Consider the following 23,725-nt stretch of genomic DNA (forward strand, 5'->3'; position numbering starts at 1 on the left):
TACAGCTTTGCTATCTAGTTTTCTCAAAATGTTTCACAGAGAGATTTAGCCCTCCAAATCTCACATTCTGATAGTAAGCAGTATAATTCTCTTTGTACAAGGAGAGAAACTGAGGCAGAGAGGTGGAATTTCTTCCCCAAGATCATACAGACTCAGCAGAAATGCTGGAGGTTCTGACCTTGAGTCCTCTGCCTAAATGTGAGGGAGCACTCCTTTCATTACTAGTAGCTGTTACTGAGTTTTCATATATTTCACATACAAATACCACACGTTACTGCAAAACAAAATGCACAGTAGGTTTTCTAATAGAGTAAGGGAGAGGCTAAAAAGTAATTTCAGTTGCTATCTGAGAGTTGTCCGGATCCTCCAACAACACAGTGCTATCAAGAATCCTTCCAAGAATTTGCTAAACTATGATACTGACCTTGCATAACTGCACTTCTGTCAAACACTTCTGCTGGACCTTCTCATACTGGACACGAATTTTCACCAGACACTGCATATTGTGGGTATCTGAAGGATATGGAAGAACAGGATGTAACAGTGCATTGCTAGATTTCAGTATTTCACAGTACAGTGTGAAATGGAAACGTGACAGAGGACCTATGCTGAGCCCCAAATCATGCCACTAGCATCTTCACACTTATATGACATCATCAGCCAGTAAAATGAGGCACTTGTACACAAATCTTATCATTATGCTTAAAGGTAACAAGTTTATAATCAGTCACAGCATCTTTGCTGCTATATAAGCTAGAAAACATTAAGACAATATTTGCTCTAGAGAGACAGAAGGTAGTCACATAGAGAGGGAAGGCACACAGCAAGACTCAAAAAGGAATCACGTCAAATGCTTTCCTTCTCATTCTACAAGAGCCAAGCAGAAGTATTTTTGTATGGCTGCAGTAGTGATCTGGATTAAAATGAACTTTCTTTTTGTGCCCTGACTAATTGTAACCAGGTCAATGTTGATTACTGCTAGACCTTACCATGCGAAAATACTTGTGCTGGTGAAAGGGAAGTGATGCAATAAGCAGCTTATTTTGGTTGTACTGCTAAGCAACTTATGAGGTATATGGATATACACAGAACAGAGAATACAGCAAACACACACATTCAAAGCAAAGTCTGAGTCAGCCCTGCCTGAAAAAAAAAATTGCTCAAATTTCAGATTGTTTTTACGATTTCCCTCCTTACCTATGCTTTTGTTTAAATTCACCAATGATTCGTACCATTCATTTATCTCAGCTTTTGTGTGCACTGGAGGCAATAGATTACTATCAAAATATGAAACAAGAGTCAGCCATCTTCAGATATAATCCAGTCAGTTCTCAAAGGATAAAATTACAAATCAGAGTAACCAAATCACTGTGCTTTATTTTAGTGGTTAGAAAAGAGACTTACAGCCATTATCAGAAATGAAAATACAGTATCTGCTGTTTCTCAAGACCGCTGTTTAATGACAAGGAACTAAGTGTAATCCACCTAGTTCCTGTATACACGCTAAAATAAAAACAGTATTTTAAAATGGCAATAGTGTAATGAATTTCACCCATACTATCTTCTTTTTGTCAGGATGAATAGAGTTAAAATATACTAGTATGAGATCCCTTTCATCTCCTTTAAGTATAATTTATTATACAAATTAAAGTTAACCTTAAATAACGTCTAGACAAGGTCAGCAGTTTTTACTTATCCGCTCATCCTTGTCTGTCTTTACTTCTATTATGTTTTTATGGTCAGTGAGATTCATTTCTGCATTCCTGCATTTCTAAGCCTAGGCGACCCCCTATTTAGTGTAACCTTTGCACTGAAAACCAAGAATATAATTTTTTCCCCATTAAAGAGAAGTCTACAGAAGAAGTTTAGGGCCTTACTGCTGCATTGCTCCATTCCAGTGTGCAATTTTACAAAATGCATTCTATAGTCAAGTCCTTCATTAACTCTAGCAAGAGCCCTGTTTTCCCATTACTGTTCTCTCTTTTTTCATACCCAAGGTGCTGCAGAAATTCTAGTCTCCTTTCATTAAGCAAAATCTGATCCTTTATCATGTTTTCCATCTCTTGTTGTACAGTTGGTGGATTCTGTATTTCTTCACTTGCCATAAATTCTCTGTAGGATGCAAAAATACACTGAAGTAAATATCTGTTTGGGAAAATTTCATGTTTGAAATACAAATACAAAATGTGTTTTATATACAGGGGATTAAAGAAGAATGTTAAGTTATTTTAGTTTTATAAAGGAAAAAGAATAAAATATAATTTTAATAAAAAACACAAATGACCACTGGTCACTTAGTGCTATTCATACTCGAAAACATAATCAGTTTCAAAATAACAGACCTGAAACTGTGAACTGCATAGTTCTTTTGTAGGAGCTTCCAGTCCTTCACCCTATCTTGCCATTTCAACCGATGTGATAATTCCCTTTTCAACTCTGTTTTCATTAGATTAAAGAACAGCTTGGCAATTGCCCTCCGATTGGCCAGTAGGGCTCTGTTAATAATCTGTGTATTAAAAAATAAAAACAGGAACAAGAGCAGCACATAACATACACGCAAAAAAATTGCCAGCTCTATGTTGAGCTAACAGATTACAGAAGAAAGAATATGAATATTCAGGAATGCCCTGCAAAATGGAAAATGCTCTCATATTATTGTGATTGATAGGTAGAAATGATGAATTTCAGTTTGATAAAAGAAGAAACATATTCTAGGAGTATTGTACTTTGCTATCTTCTCACAGGCACATGTGACTCAATACAAAAGACTTACCATGGCTTCATCATTCATGAACCTGTAAACATCAGGTGGTAAGAGGAAGGAAATATCCTCCAACATCACTGTATACTTTCTCAGTACATCTGTTATCTGTGCAATAAAAGAATAAAAAACAAAAAAAAAATCTGAATAACTGAAATGTCAGTTTCTTAACATAAGGCATGATATGAATAAGAAAACTTTTTTCCATTAACAAAAATACAAATGGCCGATAAACAGATTGAGAAGCGAATGGTGTCTTAAAATACTGATTTTAAGCATCTTCAATACTGATTTTTTAATCATTGATAAAAACTGTACCTAAAACATTCAGTTCTGTGACTGATTTCAACTTCAACTGACTTCTCTTGAATGTGTGTGATTCTCTAGAGCTCTGCAGACAGGCTGCAAACTGAAAGGAAGGTGTTTAGAGTTTTTTATTGAGGTATCTGTAGCAAGTCCACAAATGCCTGTGTTAAGCGGACACACATATTTTAAGCGAACATGGTCTTCTCTGGTCATTTTCATAACTAATCAAACAGAAAAATTACTAGTCTTGCTGTTGGAGCTATGCACTGTGTCTGCGTTACAAAGAGAGGGCTAACTGAGGCAGGCATAACAGATAAAGCTTTTGGTTCCCTAGAGGGCAAAGCAGCAAGGATTTCATTATGAATTATCCATTTATTAAACCAAACATTTACCTGTGATCTCCAGTGATTTCCATAGGTCAGGCTGAAGCATACATAACTGTAGCATCTTTGCTACTGATACCCAATGTATGCCAACTAAAATTAGCTCAGACACATCTGTGCACGTTCTCAGCTGCAGAATAGGTATGCCCTAACAAAATAACTTCAGATCTGATCATGGTTTGACCTAAACAATCCTGCAGAAGTACAAAAGCAACTCACAGATTCCTTGCATCTTTTTTTGCAGATATTTGTGGAAGAAGCAAATAATAATCTTATGCTTAATTAACAGTCATTAAAACTACAGCTCACTTTGTCAGTTCGTCTCCATTCAACCATTTTTAAGGTTTCATCCATTTCCCTAATCCACTTCCTTCTGGTCAAGGACTCCTGGTGGATGGCATCCCACAGTTCTTCCAAACTCTGCAAGAAGGATTTACTATCAATCTCATTGAAAAACTACAAGGGGAAAATGCAATTATATCTTAAAACTACAGCAAGACATAGAAAGATAGCTTACACAGACCAAGTGAATTGCAAACAACAGGTACAAATAACTGAAAATGAGACAATGACATGAGCTGCCTTACGTCTATTGAGAAGCCTTCCAGATCAGTGTGGAGCTCAATCTTTTTGAACAAAAGTTCAGTCTTTCTATCCGATTCCAACAGTTTTGACAAAAGCAAGTTTCCAGGCTCCAAAACAAAGGGTTCCATTTCCTAAAAAGGTAAAGAAGTCAGTCTGATCTTTTGAGTATTAGTCCCTGTCTTTCGTATAGGGCTCTAAACTACCTGAACTACAAAATCCAGTCTTACCCTTGCAATGCAGGCAAGCTCATGATGCATTAAGGTCAGTGCTTCATCATGACGGCCTCGCCTGCGTCCCGACAGGCGTTCCAAAACATCGCTGCTTGTTTTCTCAGGAACTGCCAAGAAAGAAACGAGGATGATGTAGCTTGGAACTGCTGCTGTGGAATACATAAGGCATACACAATAAATCACTAAATCAACACTGCGACCTTTGTATGTTGTGCGGCTTTTATAGTGCTTGACAGCTTTTCATAGAAAGGAAAGTCTAGGTTAATCTAGGTTAAAAATTGTAAAGCATACTTTTTATTTCCTTTAATTTTATTAATTTGTGATTTTCAGAAGGATAGAAGCATGGAAACTATGAACTAAGCTCAAGTATGATGTAAACAATGCAACTTCCAAGAACAACAGCTGCTTACATCATAATTGGAACTGACTGTCTAACTACATATTTTGATAAATAACTACAATTTTACAACAATTTTTTCTATGGATAGACTCTTCATCTTCAAAATTACTTAGAAATCAAAAATGTGTCAGGTCATCTCTGAAGTTCATTTTACACTTTTTCAACCTTGTTCAGCTCAAACCATTACATGCTGGCTCCTAAAAAAGCAAACTAGAGTATCTGAGATTAAGAGAAATAAATTTTACCAACAAAATCAGGCAGGGCTCTGACTTCCTCAACTGCAATTACACCTTCACTTTTCCAAGCCTTTTGAAATATTGTAGCTTCCCTGCAAAAGAAAGAGAAGAAAGATGTGATCTGTACTAAACACGTAAGAGACCTACAGATCAAATTAATTGGCAAAATGTAACATTTAGGCAACATTTAAGCATCCTCCTAACATCAAAATACAAATGGGGCGATGGTTCATAGAATTCATGTTCCTGCTTCACAGATGAATAGGATTGACTTATTATCAATTATTTGTTGATCAAAACCTCAAATGTCCTATGATGGCATAAAAGCAGTAATACCAGGTTTAATACACATAAACTACAAAGACATACATACTACCTCTAAAATGTATAATATCTATAAAATGTTAAGTAATAACCAGCAAGATATATGAAAACAGCCTTTATCTGCCCATTGCTCTTCCAAACAGTTTGGATGCTGCCTTTCTCTTTGGAAGAAGTAGGAATAAGGGAGTCATTATTCAGCAGAAGAGTTAGGGTACAACAGATGGAGGCTCTAATTTATTTTCTTGCTCATATACAGCTTATAACAGCTGGAAATTCCTGCAGCCATTTCTGTTGATGTTACCTGCCTCCACGGATGTGAGATCCAAGCGAACTAAATTTAATAATATGGTTTTCATGCTTACAAATATACACGAAACTAATCTATATAATAGTGAGAATAACATTACATAGTTGTTACTACATAATCATATAAACAATAAGCATAGCTTAAACTATAGCTCAAAAACATATCTAAGTTGGGCTTATATCTAGATAGCTTGGAACAAGAAAGACGAACAATACATTTTAAAAAGGAAAAAACACACAATACATAGGCCTCAACAAATACCAGTCTATTAATCGTCACATTAATGTGCTGCAGCTCAGTAAACCCATTTTACAGCTGCGATAAAGTACACAGTGTGGTGCAGATAGAGTCAGTGCTTTAACCAAGAATTCAAGACCATCTAGCTCTCAGTCCAAATCTTACAACTTCATGCCTACTGCCAAACATATAATCATGTATTTATACTTCTGTTCTATACCTGTATAACACTGGCTTGTCTGTGAAATCGTTATAGGGCATTCTTTCAACGCACTTCTGCGGGTAACGCAATAATGGCCTTCTACCACTACAGATTTCTGAGTCCTTAACCACAGGTATCCTTTCACTCTTCATAGAAAGCTTAGCCTTGCTCCTTACTTCATCCAAAGAGCGTACTAAATGAACCTTCAAAAAAACATAATTAAAATGGTTAGAATTCTTTCCAAACCAACTGACCAGAGAAGAAGAATAACAAAAGGATGAATAAAAAGAGAGAGGTAAAGGTAGCAGAAGAGAAAGGTAAAATAACGAACATTACTTTGCACAGGCATAACAATTTTCATCCAAGACTCTTTTCAAAATGGGCAAAAAAAAAAAAAAAGATCTCTCTTTCCTCAGACAGAAAAACTGAAGCAAACTGAATTGTGTGCCTTGCTCATCGTTACAAGGAAAGTCAACAGTAGAGTCAGAAACATGATTTAGATAATCCTGGAGTCAAACCACACACACTAAGTCACGTAGGTTTTCTTTTTAAAAACAAAGCCCTACAGGCTACTGCATTAGCCAGCTCCTGAGTGTGACCTACTGCGCCTCTTAACCTATCTTTTACTGCCCTGTTTTCATCATACTGATTCTGTATATATTTCCTGATACATAACAGAGACACAGGAAAATTAATATATCCACTAGACAGCACAGCCTGAAAATAACAAAATTATTTTCTACTACAACAAAATATTGAAAGGTTCAAATCAACCTCTGGTTTAACTTCACAGCTTTAAGAGCCAGGAAACAACTGACCAACTTAGTTTAACAGTTCAGCTTATGCCACTTGTGAGTTTTTTATACCTCATCTTCAAAGATCTGCTTGTAGACTTCACCGCTGGGGACCAGGCGCACAGCCCCCGCCGGCTGCATGCCGCCCAGCACAGCCCGCTTCCAGAACGATCTCCGGCTACCTGCTGTGGGGAAAAGAGAGTATTTCGGTTCCAAAGGACACTCCTGACAGTGGGATATGCACCTACTGCGGAGCTCCCGGTACCTGCTAGAATCACTGCATCAGGTAAAAACACATATTTGGTGATTTACCAACTGCTTGTGGTGGCATCGGAGCGATGGGGGCTGCCTCGGCCATGGCCGCGGGTGAGGTCAGGGCCGGCGCCGAGAGGCCCCGGGCTGCCCCGCGGGCCGGTCCCCGCTTCGCCGCTCACCTCAGCCGCGGCACAGGCCGCCGCCCGCCCCAACGGCCGCGCCGTCATGGCAACGCGGGGGGGCGGCACCTGTTGCCGTGGCAACGCGAGGCGGCTGCGGCCTAGCCCCGGCTACTGCCACCGGCCCCCCGGGATCTGGCCCCAGCTCTGCGACTTCGGGGGCAACTAAACTTTTTCCCTTAGGGAAGAAAAAACGCAGGGGGGGAAACCCCACGCACTCAGAAAATGGTTCTTCAGAATAGGAAAACAAATCTCACAACCACACAAGATGTTTTTATTGAGCAGAGGCAGCAACACCAACAGCCACAGAGGCTGCCTGACTTCTCAGATAACTTCCTCAGTCCCCCAGTTATGCTGTACTACAAAAATAGACAGTACGAGGCAGATGTACCAGAGCAGCTCTGTAAAAGTTCACTAAGTCCCACAAGCAGCCCCATAACCAGGGCTTCAGTTCCCAGGCTGCAAGTACTGATCGCCTCCCTCTCACTTTAAGCCAGCTTTCTTCAAGTCTTCTGGCAGAACGCGCCCTTTCTTCCGGGCCTTGTTTTTTTTGCGCTCCATCTTGTCCTTTTTCTTCTTCTGAATGTTCTTGCGACGCTTTTCCTGCCGCTGTTGCATCTTTTCTACTACCGTCTCTGTCCGCTTCTCCCACTGCTTCTGGCGCTGCGCTTTACGCTTCTCCTTGCGCTTCAAAGCCTCTCTCAGACGTTCCTCGTCATCACGAATCTTTACGCCTTCAGCCTTATAGAGAACATTTGTCCATTTCATCTTATTCTCTAGCTCCTGGGCTTTCTTCTGGTCTTTATCCTTGAGTTCCTCCAGCTTATTCTTCCTGGTCTCCAGCCTGCTCAGCAGCTGCTTGTAGTTTTTGCCTGTCAAAGGTGTAATATTGCCTTTCACTCCTTTCCTCTTCTCTTTCTTCTTCTGAATCTTGCTCAGCTCGTTCTCTTCATGGACTTCAACCCTGTTAAAGACAATCTCAGCTGTGCTCTCCTCCTTTTTGCTTTCTGGCTCTACAGGTAACTCCTCTGTTACCTTCTTCTCCATTTTCTCCTTCATCTTCATCTCCTTTCTTCGACGTTTCTTTCTCTCTTTCTCATACTTCCTTCTACGCCTCTTCTCCAGGACAGCAGGGGGTAATTCTTTGGCATCATCCTAAGAAGAAGGTATGACATAAATCAGTTGCCTTAAAGAGATCAGGCAGAATTAGAAGTGGGATGTCCTCAAGCTCCTGATTGCACAGTATCTTTGATAAGTTGGGAGTTCTGCTTTTAGAAATACTAAACACATGACCCCTTTCAGATTCTCAGTGTAGTGCCTTTTCCTTTTAAGTCACAAGAGGCATGCTCTCCTCCAAAATAGGCCCTGCTTAGTTTCACTTGTTTCTCTGGACCACAGAGCACATGCAGGAGTCCCAACAATGCCAGTAAGCACTTCCTTAGGAGACAGCAGTCAACTCAAACCCTCAACCTAGCAAGATCATAGCCCTGTCCCCCGTACTCCCAGGAGACCCAGCAAGAGTTTACACTGCATACATGTATTCTCATACACTCATGCACATACATATTATCAAAATTCTCTTACCTGACCAGAAGCTTTTTTAATCTTCTCATGTAATCTCTGACGCAAGAGATTCATTGCAGAAAAAGAAGGCGAACTGAGTTCGCTTTTGCCATCTGGAAACAAGAGGCAGAAAATAAAGCAGTTTACTTAAAATACAGTACCAGCTAAACAGAATTTTTCTGGCTGATTCCAGCAGGACGGCTATGGAAAGAACCAACATATCTCTTGAGAAGCTGTGAACAGAAGAAAGAAAATTCTAAAGAAAACAACAGTTTCTATTTTATTGGTTTCTTTAGAATTTCCCTTCTATCCACATCCTCATTGAACACTGCCAGCCCACAGACTAACGTGGCATGCTGTATGGCTGCCTAACAAGCCTGAATATGCTGCTAGTGGAAACAAAGACACCAAAGACATCTTTTCCACTCAGCCTTTTCTTTGTGATCAGGCATTTGAGATTCATGATGGAAGGCAGGCATAGGATGAAAGAAATTGCAACTATGCCATAATTCCCAGAAGTCAGCCATATATACACATATATATATATATATACACACACACACACACACACACACATATATATACACACACACATATATATACACACACACACATATATATATATATATATATATACATACACACGAAAAATCCATGACTGATTAAATGCTCATATTTCTAGAGAGCCACCCAGTGGTCACATAAAAAAATTTATGCACATGTGTTTAAGTTTTTAGGGAACATAGAATAAGCAAAGATATACATGTGTGAAACGACTGAAATGCAGCCACATCAGTTCAGGTAACTTTAACCAGACTCTGGTATTCTTACCTGTAACCGAACTCTCATTTTTGCTCTGTTTAACACTTTGTTGGGATGAGGTGCTGGACTGAGGGACTGCTTTCTGCACTGGGGCAAGTTTATTGTTATTGGACACCACCTGTTTAACTGGAGGACCATTTGCCTTCTCAGCTTGCTTTCTAGGCTTCTTTCTCTTCCTTTTTTTGAGCTGCCTGCCAGCATCTTCAGGCTGGCCTGGCTTAGACACTAGAAGGCAAAAAAAAGAATTACATTAAACATTACACCACTATATTCCCACTTCATAACATTCAGTTTTTATTGATGACTGACGTTCTAGCAATGCTGTACAACACCATAATGGCCTGCCTTAATCTTTAAATATATGTACTTCAGGATTTATTTAAATAGAGCCAAACATGCTGGCACATACTTTAGCAACATTCCAGTTCTCCCACAATCAAAAACGTGCACAAACGTGACTGAATAAAGACGACAGATCCCCAGGGCTAATCATAGTTTACATTCAGGCATAACCCACAGCGCACGTGCTTAGGTGCCTGTTACGGCACGGTTTGGCCTGGCTTAACCACGCCACGAGCCCCGCTCCCCGCAAACGCGCGGAGCGGCAGGGCACAGGCCGTTACCCCGCTTTCTCTTCCGCGCCTCCGGGGCGCGCTGCGCGCAGACCCGGCTCGCTAGGCCCTGCAGGTAGGAGTCCTGGGCGGCCAGGCTGGCCATGGTCAGGCGAGCCTCTCAGCACGGGCAGCGCCGAGGCCGCGCCGTGCCCTCCTCGGAGCGCCCCGAGGGCCGCAGCATCCCCTGCCCGCGCCCGCCTGCTGAGGGAGCGCGGAGTCACCAGCGTGCGGCACGCGCCCGCGCCAGGAAATGACGCCGCGCCGCCCGGAAGTGACGCCCGCCTCCCCCCGCCCCGGCAGCGCAGCGCAGCACGTTCCACTGAGGCGTGGCGGGGCCTTCCCGCGGCGCAGTTGCTCCAACAGCGTCCGCCGTGCCTCGGCTGGCCGCTGGCCTGGCTCGGCCTTGTCAATACCCTCCTCGCTCCTTGGCGAGGCAGGAGCGCTCAAACCACCGCTAGGAAAACAGCTCAGCTAGCTCCGTGTCCTCTCGGATACCCCCTTCTTCGGGAGCCACCCGCAGCACAGTCCTCCTTTCCCTGCTGAGTTCCCCCCTCAGACCCGGGAGCTGCAAACCCTTAACGCGCAATGCCTGCATCAGACAAGTCTGCACAAGCTCTGCACGTTGCCAGCCTGTAGCAGCCAAAATGTTGTGGGCATGAGGTGCAACAGTAAGGTACACAGGTGCCAAGAAAACAGCTCTGCTGGAAGCTCAAGAGGAATGCACTCTTCAACTTTTATTACAGTGATTATTCCTGTGGCATAGATAGGACTGCAGCTCCTATTGAGCATCAGCTGCAAGAGGAGACAGATTACAAGAAATGTAGGGAAGCACTCTTTCTAATGCCTATTTGTGCTTAAGATTTTTATGTTTTCACATAACCTTATGGCTGAAAACACACACTAAAAAAATTATACAAAAGAGTTAGTTTTATTAAACCACCTAATTACAAAAAAAAAAAAAAAAAAAAATAGGAGAAAGATAAAACCAAAAGTAAACCAAAATTCACATCCTTGGAAAAGAGAAGTTACAGGGGAATGCTGGGAAAGCTCAGCTAAGACATTTGCTCTGAACACTTCAGCAGCTCTGTGGTTTCCAGACACTAAGCTGTCATGACCATATTCCAGTTCAAATACCTCCTCCTTTAACTTCAGTTGGAATTAACTGCAAAGAGGAAAGGCAGTGGAAATGCCAAGTTGCTGAGTAACTGGACAAAACACTGAAAGCATTTCTTAAAAAGGAAACTGCAAGAAAGTGAATAACTTAATATCCCCTCAGTGTTGGGTACACCCTCAGTTGTCTCCAGTCAACATTTTTTACTAAATGAAACTTAACCAACATAAACACCAGCTTCATATTAGCTCAGGCTATGTTAATGGAAGGTTTCTGTGTAAACACTCGAAGAGAAAGCAGACTCAAGTCTGCTATTGCTTCTGTCTATAGCACTGAGCAAGTTGCATCATCAGTACCACAGTGGTTCCTCCATTTGCCCCTTCCTTTCCAAAAGTAAAAATACTGCTCTGACAAATGTCTTCAGGAGGTCTTCCTCCCAATACCTAGGGAACAATTCAAGTGTTTGAAGCACTTTGCAAGGAAAGAGTGCTCTGCAAAAAATACCAGTGAGACTCTTATTCCAATTAAGTGGAACATAGGTTGGTTGATGGCATCCTGAAAGACTTAAAGCAGCCAGAAAGTTAACCACCTTAATTTTGAGGTAACAAGAAAAACCCTAAAACACTCACTACCCCCAGAATTTGACTCACATCTTATCCCCAAAAAATTTAATTCCCAGCACTCTAACATGTACTGGTTGTGAGAGTCAAATGGAAACAAACACCAGATTTCTAATGAATTCTACATGTAACCATAACGAAGTAATGTAAAAGCAAACCTAACTCAAATCTGTTAGAACGATTAAATTTGTATTTACTTATTACTTTCTCTCAAGGGAGAGGAACACTCAAGGCAATGTCCCAGGGATGGAGAAAGCACTGTGGCTATCCAGTGAACAGCAACCTGCAAATATGACTCCCGTGCATTATCCTGACAGTGGGAGATGTGCGCTCAGTACAGCAGGTGGAAGACTTCCAGCAGCTCAGTGCCACCAGGAGGATCGTGTGCAGCCAGCAGAGAATCCTCTTCAGGAGTGCTCCGTCGGGCCTGCCCCGTGCCCGTTCACATGGGGGTGCGATGGGGTTGAGCTCTGAGAGGTAGCAGCGCTCTGCTCTGCTGTGGCAGTTGTCAGAGGCATGGAGAGGCTTTCAGGGGACAGCGTGGCAAGGTCTTGTCTCCAGTAGGCTTCACACAGTGGAAGATCATTGCTGTCACACAGACTGTAGCTTTCCAGAACAAACAACCCCAGTAAGGCGATATAGCAGGTGCAGTCAGAGAGGAGGGGAAGGGAGGAAGGAGGAGGGGAAAAAGCAAGACAGAAGCAAAGCATTAAGAAAATGGCAAAAAAAAGTTCATGGATGCAAGGTCTGCGATCACAAATTCATCATAGCTCTTATGCCACTGGCCTTCCCTAAGATACCCCTTAAGGGCTGGTGTTGGATCTCATGCACCTGATGAGGATTGGGGAATTTCAGAGAAAAAACTGTTGCTGCAAACAGAGCTGGAGGTTGGATTTTAATTCAGATGCTGCAAGTGCCTAGAAAGACATGGGTTAAAATTCTAGCATTCCCAAAGACAGGAGTTTTGCCACTGATTTCAGTGGGACAAGGCCCTCATTCATAATTATTTCACTTGGAGTTAGATCATGACCTAAAGAAGGAAAAGAATCAAGCCCTAGATTTAAATTGAGAAAAAAAAAAAGAAAAAAAAAAAAGCTAGCTCAATTGTTCTAAGGCCTGTCCCTGTAGTGAAAAGGAAGAAACCCTATTTGCACCCTTGCCCTTCCATAGAAGGTTTTCCTTTTGAAGCAACCTCAGGCTGATTATAAAGTACTGACAGCTTCTACTGGTTTCAGCAGACCTTGAGTTAACAGTTCTTCTAAAAGCAGCTTGCTGTATTTGACCACTGTAGACTATAGAATTGGATGAACCATCAGCATGGCAAAGTAGTATTTTTAAACAACTGTCATTCTTTTCTGGGCTGTAAGGGAAATACCACATGTAAGGGCCAAAATCAAAGAGAAAAGTGATGGAAGAGACTTGAAAAAACAAAACAAATACCAAAGAAGGAGCTGCACACACAAGAGACACGCAAGACAGTGAGTGCTAGAGCAGAAAGCAGCTTGCGTTCAGAGTAAAACAAACCCAAATGGTCGAGTGGTTTTGTTGTTGCAGCTTTATTTACATTTTTAATGTATGGACTTGAATAGATGCTTATGGGAAATATTAAGTGTAAAAATGTAAGAGACACTTCAAGTTGCACAAACACGTAACATGTTGAGATCTAACCCCACACAAGACAGCTCCTGGGATCTCAGAGGAGGAAGCAATGGAGCATAAATGCAAGTTTTGGCTTCAGGATAAGAAGGCAAGCTGGACTTGGAGTTACTGCTTTGCAGAATAAGCACATAAAGCCCTGGCTTCAAGCACCTGCTTTTGAGCTCTTTCCTGGTAGCACTACCCAGCTGTTTTGAAACATAAGTGAGAAGACAGCAGATATAGGCATTATATTTGGGGCTTCTGAAAAATCCCCTGAAGGATTCCTTTTGTTGGGGCATGAAGATATAACCCTGCCCTACAGTCCCAAAAAACAAAGTGCAGCTTGATTCAGTTAGTGAGGACCTTCAGGACTAAACCAGAACTACTATCCCTTTTCTCTCAGTCTTAGACCTTAGGCCCTAGTTCCCAAGGAGAGCTGGGCCAGAGCAGCCATCACATCAGTCCTGGCAGGTGAACCACTATGAACACTTCAGCTGTGTCAGAACTATACCTGCTTCTTCTGCTGCCCCAGAAAGAACAGCTCCAAAAGTCTAAGCTTCACCTCTCATGTAATGCTCCTCAAAAGTCAGGATGAAAAGTGACTACTGCAAGCCCCACAACAGCACTGCCTTACCTGCTACTGTCCTTTGACTGAAGCTTTCTCAGTGTGCAGAAGGCACTGTACTGTTCCCTCAGGGCACATAGCCAGGTCTGTGCACAAAGGAACATATCTAGGAAACTACTTGAATACAGGGATTGAAAGCAAAGACTCCTTCCTACTTAGCAGGAGACAGAGGGCCATCTCCTAAGCAGCATTAGCATAACAGGAGTGATAACTGCCAAACAGGGGAAAACTCTAGTACAGACTTTTCACAGCTATTGGGAATACATGCAGACCAAAGGAACCACATACACAATTAGGCAGCTTTTATCTGTGCAGCATCTGGAGGTATGCCAGCATGGGAAGTTCACTTCCCTGCAGCCTGCCCAGTGCCTTCCCAAGCAATCCTGGTGTCCTGGCCTCACTGGACTGCAAACCTCTATAAATCCTGTGGAATCAAGCCCCACCAGAAAGTAACAGACAGTGCAGAGAGGCAGCCCCAGCTGGGCTCCCACATCAGCACACAATGCCCATTTGTGGGCAAGCCAGCTATATTGCATTTACAGGCATTCAAACACGATTAACACTCTAGGACTATGTGACACATAACAGAAACCCTTTTCCCCCATCAGACAATATAGTTTCATTAAAAATATCTTAATACTCTAATTATAAAAGGACTTTGAATAAATCACTGTTTTTCTATATTTACACACACCTTTCTTTGGTGCAGAAATAAAGACAGGAAAGAGCACAAGAGGAGAAAACAGAAATAAGTGCTAAAAACAAATGACTAAAGCACTAGATACTGCTACATGATATGAGGTTCCAGTAGAGGGATCACTGCTCTGGAGCCTAGCCAACTTTTGTCACCTCATGACCACTCTTAAAGAGCATGAAGGCAGATCCATTTGGTGTAATCAGAAGAGAAAACCATTTGTGCTTACAGGTTAGCTCTGTTAAGAAGGGTTGCTTTATATGGCATCTGGTGCCAGACAGGTGACACACCACACCAGCATGGTCAGAACCCCTTAGTCCAAAGGTTAAAGCTACAGACACACAGCTGTGGCTGTCTGATGACAGGGCCAGAGAAGCACCTCCAGCACACATGAGGCACCACCATCCCACATTGGATCTCTTTACATATAACCACTGCTGTGCTGCATGCAGTTTATGTAGTGGATAAGTCCCTGACCTACAATGGCCTGGACTGACTAGATTTGTGACCATCTGTGGTGAGAACACCTGCAGAAGATCTGGTGAGGAGTCAGTGACTGGCAGAGTACATGATAGCAGGCCCAGCGTGTGAAACTGCATGCTGACCAAATTCCCATCAGAACCAGGCATGCATATTCTGTTTTGTCTACAATGTCTAGCTGCCTCCCAGGCAGTAGTTGCTTACTGATAGCACAGCTAAGATAAGGAAATAGTTCTAGTAGATAGGGGGGAGCCTTGGGTTACATGGGGTGGGGTCCCACCTGTGCATTTCACCTGTGCATCCACCCTGTGCCTCCAGCAGCCTCCTGCCAGCAACCCCCCCTCACAGTTCCCAGGTCTCCCAATCAGTGCTTTATTAAATCTATCCTTTAACCCCTCAGGAACTTCAAGTGTCTCTCTCTGCCGGTATCTGACCCTCTCTTACCCACCTTGCAGTCACACCATCACTCATTTCTGAGATTTCTAGGACCCCTTACCATCCTGAGAAAACTGAGTAGAACTTGAAACAACTTTGAACTTTTACCTCAAGTTTTCTTGCAATATTGCAGCAGTTCCTAAACTATGTCATACCAGTGTCATCTTGCTCTTAAAATACTTATATTGCCCATAAACAATGGCCTACTTTTCAAAGACATTGAGCACTTATGGTTTTAGTTGACTTAGCTGGTGCTACAGACATTCAGCATTTCTAGAAAGAAGAGAGACAGAAAAGAAGAATCTAGTCATTAATTTTTAAATAAGATTCTGCAAGCTTAAGTCAGCTTTTGTTTAGAACTCACGTCATTATCACACTGACTTTGCTTAGCTTGGACAGTACAGCCAAAATAATTGGGTTCTCATTTGTCTTCTCCTGCTTTCATCTACTGCATCATCAACTAGAAGTGCTGGAGTGCATGGCAAAAGAAGTGTCCAAATCTTCTAAAGCTTGTTTTCTAAGTAAGTCTTTTAAAAATATTAAAAATACCACAAACAAATCAGTATCGAGTCCTTCATAGAAAATCCTATTACAATCCCTCACAATTCAATAAAATTGAGAATGTCTTTTTTGCTCATTTCAAATGTTCACCTCAGTGGGACTTCAGGCAGCTGGGGCAGTGGACTAGAAGAAAAAAAGGCACACTGTGTAACCAGGTCACTTGTGAAAGAACTCACCACAAAGGTGTGGCAAATATTTATCTCATCTAACTTTAGAAGCTAGCTTGGCAAGCTAATGTCTCTAGGGAGAGAGACAGAGGCTCCTCCAGAAGGATATTTCAAACAGAAGCCTAATTTCCCCCAAGGAAATGCCTCTCTTTCCAAAGATTCTGAAGGAAGTCTAAGCAAATTTTCTGTCAAATCTAGCCAACTAAAGCAGGCACCTAGGGTTGGACACTCTGAATACCTCCATCATGACACTTACGCCCTGCAGGATATCTGCAAGGAAGAGGTGATTGCTTTAAGTTGTAGAAAGTTTGACCTAATTAAAAACAAGGGAGTGAAGTTTTGTAGGGAACCTCCAAGACCTATATGCTAAGGGCTATTTGTCTAGGCCAACTCCCCCAAAAGGGATGGAGTCAGTAGGCAGAAGTCCACTGCCCTATTTGTACCTGGAAGAGTAATATTCTTCTTCTAGCTCGTACAGGTCAATGGAGATCTCATCCCGTAGTGCAATCAATTTCTTGTCACATTCCTCCTGCAGGCTTTTCAGCTGCTGGTTGCGCTGGTTGATAGCTTCATTCACAGAGGGGAAGTCATTGAGGATCAAGAACTGCTTCAGGTCCGACACAAGTTTCATCAGAGACTCACCAGCTCGGACCTTGTAGCATGGAAAGAATTACATAGCACACAGTATATTAAAACAGTGCTTTGCTCCAATTCTGAAACAAGATCTCTCATGCTGCTGCTTCAGCCCTATATAGGCATAGCTATTTGTAACAGAAATACTTTTGCTTCATTATTAAAAAAGTCTTAGAAGTGACAGCAAGCTGATCATATCTAAGCTAGAAAGCTCAGAACAAAGTAGTTCACACTTTGGGTCAGAATTCAGAGAAAATTCTATACTTGACAGTCCAGGCTACCCAGCTTTCCTCCAGAGAAGGAACTTGCCCAGCAGTCACCCCAAATAATAGATTAACCATATAGTCCATATGAGTATTAGACACAATACTAGATGCTGTAATGAACCAGACAGTACAGGACAGACATGCTGACCAGTGTGTTTAAACAGCAGCAGAGTGGTACTTACAATGTTTGCAGCTCTGACATGCATCTCATAGTTATCCTGTTCACCCTGGGTTGCTCGAGAGACTTGAGTTTCATCCTCAATCTAAAGGAAAAAAGCCCATACACCCATCTTTACACACTGAAATCCCAAGATGTGACTGCTCTGCTGTAAGGCATCTGTCTCCTTTCCATCCAACCCACACCCAGAACCCCCACGCTGGCCTCTGGTCTGTAAGGCAACCATGGACTGGCTTTACTACCTGGAGCCCTCCCCAGGTTGGCAGCACCCAGGAGCTTCAGCAACCCACTGGTAGGGTGGGGGCAGGATGTCTGCGGGCATCTGGGAGGACAAACAGCCTCCCACTCCGGGGAAGGAGCCCTCACCCTCAGAGCAACCTCGGGGCGGGGGGGCACCCTCACATAGACTCCTCTCTCCTCACAGGCCCCAGGGAAAGGGAAGGGGAAGCTCCCTCTCCCCGCCAACGGCCGCTCCCCTTCTCCCCTCACAGACCCCTTCCCTCAGGGCTGCTCCCGGCGGCTCGGCCACGGCGCAGGCCCACCTTAGCGGTCTTGATGATCTCAGTGAAGTTGTCCATGATGGACTTGACATCATCCTTGAGACGCTTGTTGTAGGACTGCAGCAGCGTCTCCTTGCTCTGCGGCAGCACCCGCTGCTGCGACATGGCGAACCCCGCAGCCGCGCGCGCCCCCTCACAAGCAACACAATATGGGGGGGGTGTCCTGCCCCTTTAAATCTTGCCGTGCTCCCGCCGCGTCTCGCGCGCGCTCCTCCCTCTCGCGAGACTTCGCGGCCCATCGCTATTACCCAGCATGCCCCGCTCTTTCTTTCTCTTCCTCAGTCCAAGATGGTGAGTGGCGGTCGGTGCGGGGTGGGGTCTGGCGCCATCCGCTGCCATCCGCCCGCTCCGCCGGGCCGGGGGCCGGCGCGGAGGGGGCGCAGGTGTAGAGCGGGCCCTGGTGCAGAGCGGTCCCGCGGGCACCGGTTTATACGGGAGCTGCGGCGGCTGTGGCCAGCCTGGGGGAGGCCAGGGCTGGGCCTAGCGCGCCTGCAGTCGGGCGGCTCCGCGCGGCCCAGCGACCGGGGGCTTCTGCCGGCGCGGGCCGCTCTGAGGGCTCGGTGCCCGCTGGGGATATCTCTGCCGCTTCTGTGCGGCTTCGGGGACCTGTGGGCAGGGAGGTGCCGGCAGGTCCGTGATGGCTGCCCAGCTGACGAGAGCAGCAGGCTGTTTTGAATCGGGTCTGTTTTTAAGTCAGGTTGAAGGATTTGCTCGCTCTGGGAGAGCGAGGCCTTTTCGTGCCAGGCTGCGATTCTGTTCCAGAATAAGGGTGATTCTGGGGTGGAGCGCAGGCTTTTCTGCGTGCAGCCGTTTCAGGTGAAAGAAGGGTGAGTGTATTTCTTTCTTGCAGCCGAAAGGAAAGAAGGCCAAGGGCAAGAAGGTGGCACCTGCCCCTGCTGTAGTCAAGAAGCAGGAGGCCAAGAAGGTCGTCAATCCTCTCTTTGAGAAGAGGCCCAAGAACTTTGGCATTGGTGAGTAAGCAGGTATTTGAGCCATTCTACTTGTTCCAAGAATTTTTTTGTTTGTTTTATAGACAGACATCTGTAAATTTTAAATGCATTATAGTATAAATATATATTTTCATATATGCTAAGAAAGTTGTAGAGTAGGGAGGGTGGTAAAGGCAATTGTCTGGTTACCTGCAGTGATGGATCTTTCCTTCACCAGGTGTCTGAAGGCAACTGCTACAGACAACTAGCCAGTTTTTGAATGTTGCAAGGATTCAATATTTGATTGGACTGTGATGATTCTTGCCCTTTCATGTTGACTATGGCGTGGTCGACTAATTCAGACTTTTATAGGACTATTTTTTGTATGCGTGCAGATGATGTGAAAGAATATTTGCTATCTGAATGATAGTGCTGACATATAACCACCAAGATCGCTGATGCACTCCTGTCTATTCTGTGCTGCTTCTTTGTGATCTTGGAACCGCTTTGGGTTAAAAGTCTGTATTTCTAGGACAGGATATCCAGCCTAAGCGTGATCTCACACGTTTTGTGAAATGGCCTCGCTACATCAGACTCCAGCGCCAGCGGTCCATTCTTTACAAACGATTGAAGGTGCCTCCTGCAATTAACCAGTTCACTCAGGCTTTGGATCGCCAAACAGGTAAAGATGTGCCTTCCAAAATTCCCTTGACTTGGGGTTTTACTGGCATACGTGTCAGAGGAGAGAAAGGAAATCAAAATAAAGCTAACAGAAGTAAGCTGGAGGATCTGTGGTAGCAACATAGCGGAGCTGTAACAGTGGTTGTGATGATGTGAACAGCAAGCTGCAGTTTTGTGGAAACCTTTCTGAATTTTCTGAATTGAATCTTGTTAGCTATTGTGTGCCTTGAAAAGGGACTAGAAACTACCAAACCTCCTACTTATGATCCAAAACCAAAATTGTAGTAATTGCATGTTACGGTTTCCATTCTTCTAGGTTGACGTAGGAATACATAGGATTCTTCACTGTGTAAATAGTCTGAGAAAGCTCTGTGTGAGCACAGGCTTTTGGGGGAGAGCCAGCATTCTGCAAGCTGACATTGATGCAGGGGAAGAAGAGACTTAAAGGGCTTCTGTGAACAAGTAAATAGTTTTTTCCAGGTGACAGTGTCTGTGCAAGAAACTTCCAATGTATGTAGAGTAACTTCCTCATAGATGTTGCCAGACAAGTTGCTTATTTTAAAGGAGAAAGTGTACCAGCTTTAACCATAGTTGCTGTGGGGGTCAGCAGATGTTTCCTCACCCAAACAGTGAAGGAGTTCTCATTGCCAGCAAAGGTGCACATGGGGTAAATATGGGTTCTAGAGGCATTCTGCTAGCTCTGTTCTTGCACTGTGCAAATGATGCTAGTTAGTTGCTATCTAAATACATTTGATGACAACCACCAAGATCGCTGACACACTTGAGCCCTTTAAAGAGTAACGCTGAGATTGTTGGGCCATGCACCTTATGGGTAAAGTCCATATTCTGTTCCAGCTACACAGCTTCTGAAGCTGGCACACAAGTACAGGCCTGAAACTAAGCAAGAGAAGAAGCAGAGGCTGCTGGCTCGTGCTGAGCAGAAAGCTGCAGGAAAGGGAGATGCTCCAACTAAGAGGCCACCAGTCCTCCGAGCAGGTAAGTTTGTACATGGACTTGTCTGCTTTTGTATACAGGAATGTGAGGCTTCATTAGACAGCTAATTAGAAGAATTGGCTCTCTGATCGAACCAAACAGTATTGGACAAGCTATTGCAATGATGTATGAATTTCTTCACCTGAGCTCAAAGTGAAGAGCAAAATAGACGAGCTTTTTAACCCTGAGCTTTAGCAAATTGTCCACAGACTGTCCCCTCTGTGCTACTTGAATGGGTGTGGAAAGTTTTTGCTGTTCTCATATTGAAGCCATGCCATGGAATTTGAGCTGGTCATGTTAGGCTTATATGAAAGATCTGAAAACAGACTGACCTGGAGTAAAGCCTTTCTGTAATTTGTTTTTCAGGTGTTAACACTGTTACAACTCTGGTAGAGAACAAGAAAGCTCAACTTGTAGTAATTGCCCACGATGTAGACCCCATTGAGGTAAGCACACTTGCACATGTTACAGGCTAGCTGGATCTGATCCAGGTTGTCCATCTCTGAAAATATCTTTGGATAGTCAATAGTCAGCTCGTAAGATGGAAGAGATATGCATTATGCACTTTAGTTGAGGTCTGAACTGGGCTTGGGATAAAATGCATTTTAGGACAAGTTTATTCTGTGTAGAAAGGGAATGCATAAAAACACCTGTTTACTAGAACTGGAATGCTTGTGCCTGTTCACAGTTGTCCTGGTGTTAAAATGAGGCTTGGCCCTTGCAATGATGTATGAATTTCTTCACCTGAATCAACAATGAAGAGTAAAACGAGCTTTTTAACACTGAGCAATTGCCACAGCCTAGATTGATTCAAAGAATGAAAAGTTGTTCCTGCCTTAATGATACAGTGCACTCCCTTTTTCCAGCTGGTGGTTTTCTTGCCGGCTCTGTGCCGCAAGATGGGAGTGCCATACTGCATCATCAAGGGCAAAGCCAGACTGGGGCGACTGGTCCACAGGAAAACCTGTACCTGTGTTGCCTTCACCCAGGTTAACCCGTAAGTATTCTGTATGCTGACTTAATTCATTGTAGTTGAGAAAGGAAGCTGCCTTTAAGCACAGATTGTAGGACATACGGGTAATAAACTTGGGTTGCTTTAGTTTAAAATAAAACTAAAATACGCTTGGGGTAAGCTACCTGTATAATGTCTAATATAGATGTCTTCTTTTCTGAAGAGCTCTTATCACATCCTGGAGATGTGACTTACCTTAATTTACTAGAATGGATGGTTACTCTTAATTGGAATATGTAGATGGAACTATAACCATAATCTGAATGGTGCAAGTTCCTAAAGCATTGATAGTTTGAGGAGTTAATCCTTTGCAACTGATGCTTATGCTTAATGTGAAAAATTGTGTTGGTTTTAAGAGCTCTTTAATCCCAAGGCAAAAGATTTAATGGGGAAGAGTGATATTAATACTCTGAAGGAACTAAAACTATCACCAACAGGGAGGATAAGGGAGCCCTTGCGAAGCTGGTGGAGGCTGTCAAGACCAACTACAATGACAGATATGATGAGGTAAGATTCTCTGTACAGCTGTCCTTGTCTTTTATACTTCATATTGTTAATTTATCCCCAGTAGCTTCCCAATTAAATGCAAATTATTTCAGACCTGGTGAGATTAACATAAAGCCTGTTGGGCATGATGGTATCGATATTCTTTGCCTGAGGGTGGGGTAAAAGGGCGAAAACCTTGACATTCTGCTGTCGCCAAGTTAGGAGCAAATGGAGCCAACACAGTGCTAGGATTGCATAGAGTATAGCAATTTACGCTAGACCCAACCCCTACCTCCCAAGTGACAGAAATTCCATGGTGGCTGAATACAGCTCCAGTCACAGGGAAAGATTTTAAACTGTAGTATCTCTGTGCTGCCAGAAGATGTAGTTCACTGCTTTAAATGTACAGGAATTCCTGACTATGATAGCGATTCCTCTTGTGCATAAAGGAATGGAATTCTGCATGTGATGAGAATGACATTCTAACAGATTGTATGAGGCATCTAACTTTTTCTCACTTCTTTCCAGATCCGTCGTCACTGGGGTGGTAACGTCTTGGGTCCAAAATCAGTGGCTCGCATTGCCAAGCTTGAGAAAGCAAAGGCTAAAGAACTGGCAACTAAGCTGGGTTAAAGATGTACTGGGTCGCTGCCATGTTTTCTGTACATAAAATAAACCCCCAATTAAGTTTCAGTGGTCTCAGTTCATGGGAGGGTTTTGGGCTGTAGTGGATAGCGTGTTAGCTTTACCATATTACTACTTAAAAGCTCTCTTTATGCCTTCAACCAAATGACTGAATAGCATTGCACAGAAACAGTTGAATGGAACAAGCTGTTTACCTTAGATAGAACAGCCCCCCTTAGCTACTAGTTCTATGTAGTAATTCCTCTCTTCTGAACGTTGATCAGCTGCCTAGCAACAGCAGCTTGTTTGCATGTGCTGTGTGATTATAAAACTGAATGGGCTAGGCTAGTTTTGGCTTAAATCCTAGCTCACTTGTAAACACTTCTCAGTTAGAAATTTCTCTAGAAAGCTGCAGAGAAGCCACACTCTGGAAATCATCTCCATTATTACGTAGGCTTAGCTACAATAAGGATTTTGTATTAAGACAAGTTCATATAGTGTGCTCTAGTGCTTTTTAAGCAGACTACAGATTAGCATCTCTTATTAGGAGGTCTGTAATGCCTCTTCCATTGCAAGACTGTCAGTGAAAGCATGCTAAAGTAGTGGAGGAAGAATCTAAATCTGCTTGTCCTTGTGTTCTTCCCTGGCTGCTAGCTTGGTCTTGCCTTATTGTCAGAGGCTACCATGCTTGGTGAGGCTCTGGCCTGATCTGAGAGGGCAGCTTCTTACTTTTGTTATCTTTTACCATGCTCTTGCAAAGCCATGCGCTACCTTATCCCAGCTGGACAAGTATTCACAGTATCCTTTAATCCAGGTCTGTCACTGTTGAGATCT

The 23,725-nt window shown here is 43.3% G+C and overlaps 4 protein-coding genes and 4 non-coding genes across 10 annotated transcripts in view; 5 read left to right on the plus strand and 3 right to left on the minus strand.

Moving 5' to 3' along the window:
* CCDC180 (coiled-coil domain containing 180) overlaps window positions 1–6,964 on the minus strand; it is a 28,742-nt gene extending 21,778 nt beyond the window's left edge. The window contains exons 1-11 of one of the 2 annotated variants that reach the window (XM_064523813.1): window positions 6,838–6,964; window positions 5,990–6,174; window positions 4,911–4,993; window positions 4,263–4,372; window positions 4,038–4,166; window positions 3,760–3,870; window positions 2,774–2,869; window positions 2,343–2,506; window positions 1,993–2,112; window positions 1,198–1,277; window positions 425–513 (exon numbers count right to left, since the gene is read on the minus strand). In XM_064523813.1, coding sequence (XP_064379883.1) covers window positions 425–513; window positions 1,198–1,277; window positions 1,993–2,112; window positions 2,343–2,506; window positions 2,774–2,869; window positions 3,760–3,870; window positions 4,038–4,166; window positions 4,263–4,372; window positions 4,911–4,993; window positions 5,990–6,174; window positions 6,838–6,906 — 1,236 coding nt within the window. In that variant the 5' untranslated portion in view covers window positions 6,907–6,964. Of the gene's footprint in view, window positions 1–424; window positions 514–1,197; window positions 1,278–1,992; window positions 2,113–2,342; window positions 2,507–2,773; window positions 2,870–3,759; window positions 3,871–4,037; window positions 4,167–4,262; window positions 4,415–4,910; window positions 4,994–5,989; window positions 6,175–6,837 lie in introns of both variants that reach the window. The other variant, XM_064523812.1, reaches the window with a different exon arrangement.
* Window positions 6,965–7,452: 488 nt separating this feature from the next.
* Window positions 7,453–10,478, minus strand: SURF6 (surfeit 6). Its single transcript, XM_026094460.2, has 4 exons — window positions 10,208–10,478; window positions 9,594–9,809; window positions 8,784–8,875; window positions 7,453–8,354 (listed from the first exon to the last, which is right to left on the minus strand). Exons 1-4 carry the CDS (start codon window positions 10,299–10,301, stop codon window positions 7,683–7,685), a joined length of 1,074 nt encoding a protein of 357 aa, XP_025950245.1. The 5' UTR covers window positions 10,302–10,478; the 3' UTR covers window positions 7,453–7,682.
* Window positions 10,479–11,107: 629 nt separating this feature from the next.
* MED22 (mediator complex subunit 22) lies at window positions 11,108–18,389 on the minus strand. Of its 2 annotated transcripts, none has more exons than XM_026094462.2 (4): window positions 18,149–18,389; window positions 17,611–17,691; window positions 16,973–17,181; window positions 11,108–12,529 (listed from the first exon to the last, which is right to left on the minus strand). In XM_026094462.2, exons 1-4 carry the CDS (start codon window positions 18,269–18,271, stop codon window positions 12,337–12,339), a joined length of 606 nt encoding a protein of 201 aa, XP_025950247.1. In that variant the 5' UTR covers window positions 18,272–18,389; the 3' UTR covers window positions 11,108–12,336. The 2 variants fall into 2 exon arrangements, with proteins under 2 accessions (XP_025950247.1, XP_025950246.1); XM_026094461.2 differs by having other exon boundaries at window positions 11,108–12,535; window positions 18,149–18,388.
* On the plus strand, window positions 18,382–22,960 carry RPL7A (ribosomal protein L7a). Its single transcript, XM_026094386.2, has 8 exons — window positions 18,382–18,457; window positions 19,017–19,137; window positions 19,628–19,777; window positions 20,632–20,772; window positions 21,136–21,215; window positions 21,636–21,766; window positions 22,219–22,288; window positions 22,796–22,960. Exons 1-8 carry the CDS (start codon window positions 18,455–18,457, stop codon window positions 22,898–22,900), a joined length of 801 nt encoding a protein of 266 aa, XP_025950171.1. The 5' UTR covers window positions 18,382–18,454; the 3' UTR covers window positions 22,901–22,960.
* LOC112979954 (small nucleolar RNA SNORD24) lies at window positions 19,486–19,558 on the plus strand. Its single transcript, XR_003258303.1, has one exon. It is a non-coding gene; the product is annotated as a small nucleolar RNA SNORD24 (small nucleolar RNA).
* Window positions 20,491–20,556, plus strand: LOC112979955 (small nucleolar RNA SNORD24). The gene has a single exon (XR_003258304.1). It is a non-coding gene; the product is annotated as a small nucleolar RNA SNORD24 (small nucleolar RNA).
* LOC112979953 (small nucleolar RNA SNORD36) lies at window positions 20,886–20,962 on the plus strand. The gene has a single exon (XR_003258302.1). It is a non-coding gene; the product is annotated as a small nucleolar RNA SNORD36 (small nucleolar RNA).
* LOC112979949 (small nucleolar RNA SNORD36) lies at window positions 21,488–21,560 on the plus strand. Its single transcript, XR_003258297.1, has one exon. It is a non-coding gene; the product is annotated as a small nucleolar RNA SNORD36 (small nucleolar RNA).
* Window positions 22,961–23,725: the final 765 nt, after the last annotated feature.

The sequence above is a fragment of the Dromaius novaehollandiae genome, chromosome 20, assembly GCF_036370855.1.
Source record: "Dromaius novaehollandiae isolate bDroNov1 chromosome 20, bDroNov1.hap1, whole genome shotgun sequence".
NCBI lineage: Eukaryota > Metazoa > Chordata > Aves > Casuariiformes > Dromaiidae > Dromaius > Dromaius novaehollandiae.